Genomic DNA, 14,719 nt, shown 5'->3' on the forward strand with positions numbered 1-14,719 from the left:
AATTGTATACATAATTTATGTATACTACTACAAAAGCTATTTTTTTTATAATTTAATACATTAATTTATGCCATTTAGTTATGTATTTTCATTCACAAAGCCTAAAAGGGATCGAGGTGGGGGGAGGGGGGTGGGGGAGGTCGTAATTTTATGATACATGTTATTTTTTTTTCATTTATATTTACTTATATAAATTGCTTATCAACAAAATGTTGGAATCTTAACAATAAACTTCCTCATCCTAATTGTAATAATAATAATAATAATAATAATAATAATAATAATAATAATAATAATATTTAATAATCATACTACAATTATTATTTTAATGTAATTATTACTATTATTTGTAACAGTAGCAGTAGAACTAATATTATTGAAAATTTTAATAGTAGTACTAGTTTTACTACCAGCGTAAATAGTATTAATAGTAGCAGAGCTAATGGTAATAGTAATAATAATAGTAAGATAGCAGATATAGTAGTCAGAGTATTATTATTATTTTTGGTATAATTATTTACTTGTCAATTAAATATTTCTCACGTTTCTCATTGGGAGAAATGAGAATTTTTTTCCTCATTTCAAAAGAAAATTTATTTTTCTTTAAATTTTCTTCTTGTGTTATTCACTGACTTTAGTGGTTAATAAACGATTTATATCACAATATCGTCAATATTTTGTTCACAAGTTCAATTTTGATAACTTCTTATATCTAAATTAGGTGCACAGCTATCTTTTTTTTTTGTCAAATACCACAGAGATATTTTGTAGACAAATTTCTGAAATCAAAGAATTTTCTTCACAGAGTTTCTTTATTATACTTCCTTAGACAGCACTGGTATTTGTGTATATTTGTGTGTATATATTTTGTGTATATTTATATTAATTTGCTACACAAAAATACTGCAGGTTTACGAACCACTTGTGTCACGAAGAAGCAATTTTACTTATGGGGGAATTAAGGTGTTGTGTTATATAAATCGTTTTTCTCATGATCATTGACATCTACTTGGACCACTTGGACGAGTAACTTGTAAGATGAAGTTCGAATCCCGATTCGTAAAGGGGTCGAGGAATGTCTCTTCACCCTGAACATAGTTCAAGACTAAAAAAAAAAAAAAATCCCAGTGTATATTCACCGAAAATTAAAATTTGAATTTGTCAAATTCAGTATGAATTTGTACAAAAAAATTATATACTGTATCATACCAGACTTGTAATAAGATTGTGCTGTCAATTTACACATGTAATTTTAAACCACATTTATAAACTACGTTTTAATAAATTATCTTGAAGTCCGGATTATATTTTAAATTCCCAACTTCAATTGAACAAGAATGTAAAACGCATCCATTGTGTTATGGATGGTATAGTCGTTAAAAGACGTAACTACCCAATCAAGACTGTATAACCTGCTTATGTCAAGGTAAAGGAATTACAGTTCAATTTCAGGAGTGTCTGAGCCACTCAGTAAGGTTTCTCATTGTCACTCACAGTGAGTAATTATGGGGGGTGCATAATAAATGAGCTACATAAACTCAGTGACACACAAGGAAATTACAATATTGTCTAGCGTTACTCAGGACCCTGGTTCGAGCCCCAGTCGTGCTCCAGTGATTTTCTTAAACTCAGTCTTGTAAATTCCTATTCTTTCAAACTGAGAAAGAGTCTTCCTCCACCAAAGCATTTTAATCAAACAGGACTGATAACGTAAGATCTCTTTCCTAAATTATTCTTTAAATTACGAAATTAAATTACGTTAATTAAAATTAATAAATTACCACATTACGAAATAATCACGATTGAAATAATTTAATTTCATGTACAATTACGAAGAAATAAACCTCACAATTGCCTATTTTCTGCAAAGATTTCATTTTGGATGATCTGAACGAGGGATTTATCCTTAACGTTGCAATAATGTAACTTACTGCAAATACTTGAGGAATAAACAATAAATAATTACACTATACCTACCGAAAATTCATTCACGAGGCAAACACCGTTTTAGCTTGCGTAATAATTCCGTTACAGTCCGATACAATACAGGAGATAAAAGGACAATTAAGATAAGATTATTAAATTTCATAATTTCATCTATAATTTCTATAATCTATATACATTTATAAATTCATAATTTCATAATTCTAAAATCATAATTTAATAATTTCATAACATAATTTCATAAGTTTTCATAGCCACTATTTGGTCGGACGTACCAATATGTAATGTTGAACCCAATATGTATTTTAAATTAGCCCAAATGGCATTCAAGAAAACGGGAAATGTTACAAAAGAACCTTAATCTAACCTGTTCATGCACTCCTAGGTTAATACACGCTGTCTTAGGCCCTAATATAGAACATATATGCTCTTATAGGCCTAGGAATGGTTAAGTTTGATTTTATCTTATTTTGTTTTCAGACCATAAAATTAACAGTACAAAAGGTATACTTTTTATGGAGTTCAGCCGTAAATAATATATACTTTATAATATATACTCAATAAAAGACTCATAAAAGTATATATATATATATATATATATATATATATATATATATATATATATATATATATATATATATATATATATATATATATATATATATATATATTACTATGGAGTACATAATATATACTGACACTTTCATCCAAATAGTTCCTATAAGTACTGCCATTTTAGGAACAAGATTTGTATTATTTATTCAGCTGTATTCACATTGTGTTATGGAAACGAAGACTACAAAGCCTACAGCAGATTTATGTATATTTTGTAGAAATTGTATTCCCACTAACGATAACAATAACTTGAGATTACAAGCGGCTCCACAGCTTGATACAGCGGCTCGAAGCTTGTGGACTCCTGCACGATCTGGTGATGTTGAAGGAGCAATGCAACATGTATATATATATATACATTAAAAATACACATACAAACACATATACACATGCATTGGGACCCCGGGTTCTATTCCGGGTCGTGGCAGAAATAAATTGGCAGAGTTTCTTTCACTTGATGTCTATGTTTACCTAGCATTAAATAGTTACCTGGGAGTTAGACAGCTGATAAGGGCTGCTTCCTGGGTGTGTGTGTGTGTGTGTGTGTGTGTGTGTGTGTGTGTGTGTGGAGGTGTGAAAGAGAAATATCTAGAAGATATAATAGAGGAAAAATAGATCAGGAAATATTACGTTAGTCAATCGACAATTAGAAAGGCGGGGTCCAAGAGCTCAATCCTTCAGGCACAAATAGTAAATACACACACACACACACACACACCCACACACACACACACACACACACACACACACACACACACACACACACACACACACACATATATGTGTGTATTGACACAAAAATGGGTTACGTTTAAAATACAACACCAAAAAAAAATACACGTTTGGCTCGGAGAAAATACAACACAGAAGAACATACACGAACATTAAGGGGAGGAATCAGCCCTGTTCTTACCGTTGTGAAGAACAGTCATAACATAAGATAACAGCATCGTCTTCAAGATCACACTGAACGTGGATATCAAGACCAAAATGCATGAACATCTATAAACTTTATATATATATATATATATATATATATATATATATATATATATATATATATATATATATATATATATATATATATATGTATATATATATATATATATATACATACATACAAAAGAATGGGGGTGGTAGGAGAAGATAATATTAGTGTTCAGTGAGAAACCACAAGGTCTCCTCTGAATACTTTTTATTTTCTTCTCCGAGGCTATGGGTCCCCACATTGGCACCAGAGGTGGTACCCTCACAAACTTTTTATATATATATATATATATATATATATATATATATATATATATATATATATATATATATATATATATATATATATATATATATCAGTATTTATACTAGTAACAGTCCATGTTAAAAGCAAAAGAAAAATATAACAGATTTGGGGGTTCAATAAACCCAACATAACCTGTTATTTTTCCCATGTTCATTTTCCAGTTCTTCATTCTGTTCTCCCTTCCCAACCTGTTCTAACTCTAACTTGCACCGTGAGCTGAAGGGAAAGTCCAACGGCTCTACTGATCTCCTCTGATCTCAATTGTGGAGATAGGATTGGTGGCTGCGTGTCAGGGGTGAAAGGTGTGTAGCTTTTGTTATTTCCCAGTAGATAACCTTTTGGTTAGATCGACAGGTCTTGTGTTAATGGTCTTCTTAGATAGACTTCTTGGTAGGGTCTTAGATAGACTCTTAGATAGAATGAAGGTCTTGTGTCATGATTAGTTGTGAAGTTTTTTTTTATTTTCAGTAATAACCCTTTGGTTAGATCGACAGGTCTTGTGTTAATGGTCTTCTTAGATAGACTTCTAGGTAGGGTCTTAGATAGACTATTAGATAGAACGAAGGTCTTGTGTCATGATTAGTTGTGAAGTTTTTTTTTATTTTCAGTAATAACCCTTTGGTTAGATCGACAGGTCTTGTGTTAATGGTCTTCTTAGATAGACATTTAGATAGACCGAAGGGTCTTGAGATTCTCATCCTCTTACAGTTTTGTGTTAGTTGTTACGAATAAAGTTTCTAAAGTATGTTGACCAGACCACACACTAGAAGGTGAAGGGACGACGACGTTTCGGTCCGTCCTGGACCATTCTCAAGTCGATTGATATGACAAGTCGATTTCTAATATGTATTTTCTAAACATTTTGAATTTGAATACATGTTGCGAAGCGCAATGTATTTTACCCTAACGATACTGGATTTTACATAAGACGCTGTGTTTTTTACATGTTTGTATATTATGTGAAACACTGTGCTTCATATGTTTGTATATTACGTGAAACACTGTGCTTCATATGTTTGTATATTATGTGAAACACTGTGCTTCATATGTTTGAATATTTTCTGAAATATTGTGCTTTGTATAATACCTGAAACATTCTGCTTCAACTGAAGCCCTGTACATGTCCGTGTACATCACCTACGTTCATTTAATGCCCTATTATGGTACCTAAATGCCCTAAACTGCCATGTTTAGAAGAACATTCATCTAATAAAGAAGAACAATCCACATTGATCAGAAGAACATTTACCACGTGCTAAACAAAATGACAAGAACAGCAAAATATGCTCTCTTAAAAAAAACAATTTTTTGAAGGAACAGAACATCCAGTTTGTTCAGCAAAATCCACCATATTCAGAAAACATCCAACATATACAAATATCCACCATATAGAGGACAACATGTAATTGGTACAGTTAAACATCCACCCCGTACATTGTGGCCATCTGCTATTTACAGGACCACATTCACCATGTATAGAATACATAAAATATACAGGACCACATCTAATGTACAGTTCCACCATTTAGAGAACAACATTTACCATGTACTGGAACAACTGCCACCACATACACAACATGAAGCATTTTACAGGACTACTATACACCATTATGCAGATTAATATGTATCATATACAGACCAATATTCACCATGCACAGAAAAACATACATAAGATGAAGTTCAGCATCTGCTAAATGCAGAATAATATCAACACACACAAGCATTATTCCTTCACATGTTTCTACCGGATGCTGTATTTCTCCTCTCCCGATAATCACCTTGTTTTGTTGGTAATCTTAACTGGGACACAATAAGAAAATAGCACATTAGACTTGGACCTCAAGATGTGTGGTTCAAATTGGCTTGCTGAATCCAGAGTTTGGATTCTGCAATTTCTTTTCTTCGCCTGACTTTCAGACGAAGAAAATAAGCGTTACTACTGCGGAGAAATTCTGACAAACCACTTGAATATTTACTGAAGAAAGATGATGGATAAAATGTTTGATAAACTTCATCTGGATATTGAAATTCCTGAGCCTATAATCTCTACATTTGAAACTGTGTATGGAGTCTGCCTCCACCGCTTCACTGCCTAATGAATTCCATATATTAACTGATCTGAACCTGAAAAAAATATTCTTTCTAACGTCCCTGTGGCTCATTTGGGTACTAAGTTTCCACCTGTGTCCCCGTGTTCGTGTACCACCCGTGCTAAAGAGTTTGTCTTTGTCCACTCGGTCAATTCTACGTCTGTACCTTGGGAGACAAGAGCCCTGGGGGACACGAGATTGTGTTGCACTGAGTACAACACACACTGGCATCTGCCCTGGATTGTATTGCACTAGACAGAAGGAACGCTGGCATTCTGAATAAGATTGTGTTCCATTGGACACAAGTAGAACTGCCATTTTCAATAGAACTGCGTTCCGTTGGTCAAAAGCAAATCAGATATTTTCTACCACCGAAAGTAGACACATCAAACAGTTTTGTAATCTACACCAATATATAGACGTAAACATACAAAGGTAATATTATTACTACAATTTAATACGTTCTAAGTATTCACTTACACGACACATTACGATCCGATTCTTTTTATTGAGATGTTATGTATGTTACAGCTCACCCACATCCCTCTGTATTATTATTACTTATATTAACAAAGAGGATCATAGTACATATACCGACGTACAACACAATTAGAAAGTAGAAACATGTACTACTGAATATAGACAAACTCGAAAAGATTTGTCTATGTTACAAAGACAAACTAACCTAACCTAACCTTCATAGGCCTAATACACAATGTCTGAGGCCTAATATAGTACATATGTGTACTATACAAGGCCTAGGAATATTGAAGTTTGCTATTTAACTTCATATTTTTGTAAAGACTCTGTAAAGTGAATAATATCAAATTCTACTATATAATTGCTCAGTACGTCATTTTTTCTACTATGGAGCACATAGTTACAAAAATTACTTTAATCTAATCTAAATCTAAACAGGAGGATGGGTTGTACAGCTATAGTGAAGTTTCAGGATGGGTTATACAGCTATAGGGAAGTTTCAGGATGGGTTATACAGCTATAGTGAAGTTTCAGGATGGGTTATACAGCTATAGTGAAGTTTCAGGATGGGTTATACAGCTATAGGGAAGTTTCAGGATGGGTTAAACAGCTATAGTGAAGTTTCAGGATGGGTTATACAGCTATAGTGAAGTTTCAGGATGGGTTGTACAGCTATAGTGAAGTTTCAGGATGGGTTATACTTCTAATGAGATGTGATTGGCGTTACAATTATGCTGAAGTTACAGGATTGGTGTTAATTTTGTTAGTGTACGAAACTTAGTTTATTAGTGACAAATATGAACGCTTAGTGATCGATAAAAACGATTAGTGTTAGTATAAGCCTTCTAAGTGCTCATCAAGCTTAGCAAGTATTTGGGTGATTTAAGCTAGTGATGTGTAATTGTGTAAAGCTTATGTACTAGTAAATTTTAGTAAGTGTTAGTTATGAGTATTTACGTTATGTTAAGCTTAATTAGTCTTTGGTTAAATTTAGGCATTGATGTAAGTGTTTTACAAATGCAGCAACTTTTGAAATATGATTTGAAACAGTATGGACACTTTAGAAAGAGTTTTAGAACAGAGCGAACACTTTAGATAAAAAATTGGAACAGTAATGACACTTTAGAATGATATTTAGCACAGTACCGACAATTTAGAAAGATATTTAGCACAGTACCGACAATTTAGAAAGATATTTAGCACAGTACCGACAATTTAGAAAGATATTTAGAACAGTACCGATAATTTAGAAAGGGTTTTAGAACAGTACCGACATTTTAGAAATATATTTGCAACAGTACCGACACATTAGAAAGATATTTTGAACAGTCCAAACACCTTAGAAAGATATTTAGAACAGTTCCGACACTTTAGAAAGAGTTTTAGAACAGTACCGATACTTTACAAAGATATTTAGAACAGTACCCACACTTTAGAAAGATATTTAGAACAGTACCCACACTTTAGAAAGATATTTAGAACAGTACCCACACTTTAGAAAGAGTTTTAGGACAGTACCGACATTTTATAAAGTGTTTTAGAACAGAACCGACACTTTAGAAAGAGATTTAGAACAGTACCCACACTTTAGAAACAAATTTAGAACAGTACCGACAATTTACAAAGAGTCTCAGAACAGTACCGATACTTTATAAGTTCAAATCAAGATGAAGTGTTCGATATCGTAATTCTAGCCACTCGAGATGAAGTTCACAGCACAGTAGAAGATAATAGCTGGAATTCATCAAAGAATAATCAAGATAAAGTACTCTATTTCTATACATTTTGCCCCAATGTTTAAGTGTATAATTATGAACATATTTCTGAAAAAAAAACATTCATATGAACTCATTATGATTCTGTAGTTTATCTTTGTCGTGTCTTTCCTTGCAACTGGCAATAAAGATCTGCATCATACAGAATATTATTGCAATTGCAATGTTTTCTGTATACAATTAGACTTTCATAACTAACTAAATTGCCACATTTATACATGCATTAACTAAATTGCCACATTTATACATGCATTAACTAAATTGCCACATTTATACATGCATTAACTAAATTGCCACATTTATACATGCATTAACTAAATTGCCACATTTATACATGCTTTTCTAATTGGATGTAAGACATTACCATTACTTAATATGTTTTAAGATGTTATATAAATATTTTTTTATTTAGATGCACAACTAACTTGCAGTTTGTAGTATAATTAGTTTTTGATATATTGGAAATTATAATAAAATAAGTTTCAGAGACTTTTCAACTCACTATTCTGACTTGAAGACTTGAAAAGAAACGATATATTATATTATTTACTTCCTGGTAAGAAAATTCTTTCGTTTTTAATCAATGCAAAACATAGTTTTCAATAGGCAGACGAGCTGAGGAAAAAATATGTATAACAAATAAAATATAAAAATATATAAAACTTGCATAGCTTAACCAGTATATATATTACTTAAGCTATGCAGTTAAAAATTTAACTGCCCAAGCTGTACCAACTTCCGGTTTACTAAAGGTCACCACAATCAACCAGCTGATCAACCAACGAGTTTACATTATCTAATATAGTTCAGTAAACTACAGTAGACTACATTAAACCTCTCATTATAGACGAGGAGTCACAATAACGTGGCTGAAATATGTAGACCAAATCACACACTAGAAAGTGAAGGGACGATACGACGTTTCGGTCCGTTCTGGACCATTCTCAAGTCGGTTGTGTGACTTGAGAATGGAAACCACTGTGTGTGATTTGTGTGTGTGTGTGGTTGTGTGTGAAACCACACACAACCGACTTGAGAATGGTCCAGGACGGACCGAAACGTCGTAACGTCCCTTCACTTTCTAGCGTGTGGTTGGGTTAACTTAAACTCTCATTGTTTGTTTACCGAGAAGGGTACACATCTCTATATGTATACCCCGGTATATGTATACCGGGGTATACATCTCTCGGTGTATACTAGCCATTCTAGATACTTGAACTGTATAATACCCGATAAGCTGTATAATACTTGATGCCAGCTACAGGGGACATCACCACCTCTCCTCCTCATTCTTCTACTTCTCTTCCTCCTGCTCTTCCTCCTCCTGCTCTTCCTCCTCCTCTAAGTTCGCTGAGTTTGGAGGAACAAGATGCCGGTAGTGAGAAACTAGTATATATATATATATATATATATATATATATATATATATATATATATATATATATATATATATATATATATATATATATATGTGTGTGTGTGTGTGTGTGTGTGTGTGTGTAGGAAGATGTATTATTCTTCTGAAAATACTGAGGCTCTGAAGGCTCTTCACATCCTCCTGAAGATGTACTATTAAATACCAAAGTACCTAATGAATTTCTTGTCTTAATCCTTCCATTGTGTTTTAACAGTGTCACATTGTTCGTCACGTGTTAATTTCTTCTAAACTTCCCCCTTGTAAGCTCAGTATAGAGGTGTCAGTTCAACAGAGAGTATTCCTTAAAATGTTATATTGCTGACAAATGTTGAACAATAAAAGTGGAAAATTAAGTGATCTAGTGTTTTTTTTTACCCTTCAAATGGTAGAATATATTTGCGTAGAATGGAAAATATTCAAAATAAAATTAAGAATAGTCACAATGCTGTTGTGTTTAATGACACATGTATATGTATATTATACATATATTATATATATATTATATTATATATTATATATATATTATATTATATATATATATATATATATATATATATATATATATATATATATATATATATATATATATATATAATCATAATCGAAGAAAAGTATTAGCCAAATTAAAATTGTTTCTTTTACATGGTAATTTTTTTTTACAGACCCTATCATAGAAACTTTTATAGAATAGGCCACAGCACAGCAAAATTAATACAATACTCCAAAGCAAATAGAATTGGCCACATCATATTTTATAGAATAGGTCACAGCAAATTGTATATAATAGGCCACAGAAAATTGATAGACTAGGCCACAGAAAATTGATACACTAGGCCATAGAAAATTGCTTAGAAAAAAGTCCTAAAAATTGCTTAGTCCAAAGAAAATTTACAGAAGAGACCATACAAAATTCTAATAAGTTCAGTGATGAAAACGACAACAAATCCTTATTTTGTCGTTATGTGAAGACGTTATGTGATGTCTTCACATAATCTTAAAGCAGAAGTCAAAACCATAGTTATGAGATGAAAGCCATACAGCGATTGTTAAGTGTGTTCAACTAAATTGTTAGACATGAGAAATAGAGTGATTGTTAGTGTGTTCGAATGAGTGTGAGAGGAGAGACATGTGGAATAATTTTTATCATGCTCCACCCAATGGTTCTGGAGTGGCATAACACTTGTTAATTATTTGATGAACATCAGAAATATGATTTATGTGCATCAAATTATGTTTTGGAGGTGTAGTGTGTCTGGGGGTTCCTAGTGTGTCAACCCACAAGGTGTCTGGGGTTCTCTGTGATAGGTGAAGTGTTCCACAAGGTACCTGGAGCTCTCTTCTATAAGATCACCTTGTGTATTCATTCCCCTCACATTCCCCCTATCTCCATCTACATATTAAATTTCAGCATATGTTAATTTATCTTTTCAGAGTAAATTCCCTCTTATAGTAAACTCCCATAGGAACTAATATATATATCTTTAGATTGCATATCTGTCATGGCATGAAAATCGAGAGTATCTCTCACCTTACAATGACCCAAGAGAGTGTCATGCCACCTTATAACTACCACTCAGAGAGGGTAATTACCTTTCAAGACAATTATACTGCTGTCTATACATTCTGTCCGAATGTTGAGACAGGAAGGAGTGCTCTCACTGTCTTTTACTGTCAACAAATTCAATATGTTTTGGGGGGAAATTAGAGATTGAAATATATAAGCTTCAACGCAGAGATTTTAGAGTCAGACATTGAAATACTTTAGGCACGTTTGAAGAAATTGAACAGGAAAACATTTTCGAATTCTAAGAAACTGTTTCATAAAATATTTTAACTCTTAATAAATTTCCATAAAAGCACATTTATTAGAAACTTTTTCTTTTAGAACAGATTATATGAAATATTTAATTTATAAACAACTGTTACATAAGCTATTAATTACTTAGAAATTGTTTCGTAAAACTATTAATTCCTTATAAACTGTCACTTAAAATTATTAACTCCTTAGAAACTGTTCCATTAAACTATTAATTCCTTAGAAACTGTTCTTTAAAACGGCTAATTCTAGCATCGTGTTGAATTGTTAATATAATATAAATTTGAAGAATCTAATTGTATTAAAATTTGTGTAATTAAAACTATAGAGTGAAAAGAAATGTTTCTATTGTTCTCCAGTATGAAATGTCTAGGAGAGAATAAATGAGAAGAACGAAAAAATTATCTGATACAACCACGCGCATGATCTGGTTGGTAGATCGACGGCTTCGCTTCTTGGAAGGTCGGGGTTCGATCCCCAATGATCCGCAAGTGGCTGGGCAAAGTTATATCATTCCGTTCTCATATCCCAGTTTCTTGGTATCATATCACAGATTATAGTTCTCATATCCCAGCTACTTGTCCTCATATTCTAGCTTTGTTGTCTTCATATTCTAGCTCCTTGTCCTCATAGCCCAGCTCCTGGTCCTCATACCCCAGCTCCTTGTTCTCATACCCCAGCTCCTTGTTCTCATATCCCAGCTCCTTGTCCTCATATCCCAGCTCCTTGTCCTCATACCCCAGCTCCTTCTCCTCACAACCCCAGCTCCTTGTCCTCATACCCTCAGTTCTTTGCCCTCATACCTCATCTCATTGTCCTCATACCCCAGCTCCTTGTCCTCATACCCCAGCTCCTTGTCCTCATACCCCAGCTCCTTCTCCTCATAATCTTGCTCCTTGTCCTTATACCCCAGCTCCTTGTCCTCATACCCCAGCTCCTTGTCCTCATACCCCAGCTCCTTGTCCTCATATTTCTTCCAAGTACTGTACAGTCGTACATGCCTAGGGCTTGCTCCTCATAATTATTTCACACATTTTCATGTAAAATTACATAATCATATAATTATATCCGCTCCAGGTTAGCAAGACGTTTCCAAGTCATCCAATCAACACAAGTCCCCCAGTAGTCCCACATTAGATACCATAACCCACAATAAGATAACTAGCTAAAAAATTAGAATCTCTTTCCTGTTCTTATAATACCATTTAGATGTTAGTCGTGGTCCCCCTAGAGGGCTGACCCAAAGACGTTAATTCAATCCCAATGACCAAAGATTGTCCTCACCCAGATGGAGATTTCTAATCAGCTTTGAATGCCTTTCGAACTGCTTTGATTGGACGCTCCAAGCACAACTCATGCTTCGTTAATCATTAAACACATGCAAGGAGAGTTCCCCATGATGGAGGAGAGGCGACCAACAGGACGAGGGACGGACACCAATAAATAACACGGCCCCCAAACATGATGTAAAGATGTATAATACACAATCCTAAATGAATAACACGGCAGATTGGCTGACAGCTGCCATTTTCACACTGATCTTTGCTGTCTCTTTGATTTATGTTTTCGCGAATCGGCCACGCGACACTGTTTAGATGATATATGTATATATATATATATATATATATATATATATATATATATATATATATATATATATATATATATATATATATATATATATATATATATATAGGGGGGTGGGACATATACGGCATCGTAGCATACTGTACATCTACACATCCCTTTTCTGTCTGTGTGTGTGTCTCTCTCTCTTTTCTCTCTGTGTAAGTCTCTGTGGCTTTCTGTCTCTGTCATTGTCTCTATCCCTGTCTCTCTCTCTCTCTCTCTCTCTCTGAATGTTAGTTCTGCACACACAAAGAAACACCACAAATTAGTCATTGGTGATTACATTTCAGTGCACCTCAAAGTCCCAAAGAGCTTTACAACTCCACAGAAATCCTCCAAGTACCACAGAGTCCTTAGAGCCATATATGGCTCAATCAAAACACCTCAAAACATATCTTTAAAACTCACAGCACATTAGAAAGCGACAGAGCTCTATGGGACATTTCAAAAACACATAGAACCTCAGACCTCCTTATAAAGCCTAGGACTTTACAAGAATATTCTTATTAAAATTCTCCAATCACAAAACTACTCAGAGCTACTTAAAGCTTCCACAGAATGTTTCAGAGCACATTGCAATTCTTAAGAATACTTGATAAATCCTTAGATCACCAGTGAGCTTCTCAGAACGTCTCAGATCATCTCCTTGCAACACCTTGCAATTCCTTAGAACTTCTCAGAGAACCTTAGAGCAACATACAAAGGTTTCCCGTACCATATACCAGACTTGTGGTCTTGCACTGCATATGTACACGGTTCTGGGCCTTCTGTAGAACACTGTTTAGTGACGTAAATACCACAGACTAGAACAAGAACGTTTACTCTCTTGTTAAGGAGTAAGGCGACTCTTTGTTCGAAAAATTAATGAAATGCCTTATTTTTTTGATCGGTCATATATCAAGGTCTTATTTTTGCTAATCCGAGCAAATCAAACGAAGGGTTCTAACCGTTATTGACACAACTGAGGCTCTAAGACTAAGTAGAAATAATTACAATTATTTTTTTTGCAATTAATTATTTAATTATTAAGCAAGGAGGATTACAAGTAATCCTCCTTAGAAATATTTCTCCCAGCATCCAGTTTTCAACATTAAAGACAAAAAACGTAAATAATAATAATAATAATAATAATAAATAATAATTATAATAAATAATAATAATAATAAATAATAATAAGAAAGTTGATAATACGTAAATATTGACAAATAAATAATATTACCAATTAAATTGAATTCATGTCTTAAGTTGCAAACTGAAACTACATCGGATTTGTTGCACTAATATTATAATGTGTATAATTATTTCCCTTATTTTTTGTTAATTGATATTCTTTTTAATATGAATTATATCAATAAAGAAGAAATGTGGCATGAATACCTTATCAAGAAACGAGCCGATTAAGACGTAAGGTATTAAGACGTAACTATTAAGACGTAAGCTAATGACTAGCCACTACTAGTTTGACAAGAATATGTACATTAAGTCTCTTGAGAAAGAGGAAACTGATATCGATTCTGCGTGAGAGGATATCCTAGCAGAGATAGAGTTAGGGATCATATCAGATAGCGATGAGTGAGCGAGTGAGCCGGTCAGTGAGTAAATCGCAAGACTGAAGGAAGATTCCTCACTTTCTCAACGGAATCGGTGAGTATTGAATCT

The 14,719-nt window shown here is 33.5% G+C and overlaps 1 protein-coding gene across 1 annotated transcript in view; it reads left to right on the forward strand.

Annotated features, from left to right (window-relative positions):
- Window positions 1-9,449: 9,449 nt before the first annotated feature.
- The window catches only part of LOC138355429 (uncharacterized), a 63,221-nt gene continuing 57,951 nt past the window's right edge, over window positions 9,450-14,719 (forward strand). The window contains exon 1 of the mRNA XM_069310321.1: window positions 9,450-9,576. Coding sequence (XP_069166422.1) covers window positions 9,450-9,576 — 127 coding nt within the window. The remainder of the gene's footprint in view (window positions 9,577-14,719) is intronic.

The sequence above is a fragment of the Procambarus clarkii genome, chromosome 67 (genome assembly GCF_040958095.1).
Source record: "Procambarus clarkii isolate CNS0578487 chromosome 67, FALCON_Pclarkii_2.0, whole genome shotgun sequence".
In the NCBI taxonomy this organism is placed as follows: Eukaryota; Metazoa; Arthropoda; class Malacostraca; order Decapoda; family Cambaridae; genus Procambarus; species Procambarus clarkii.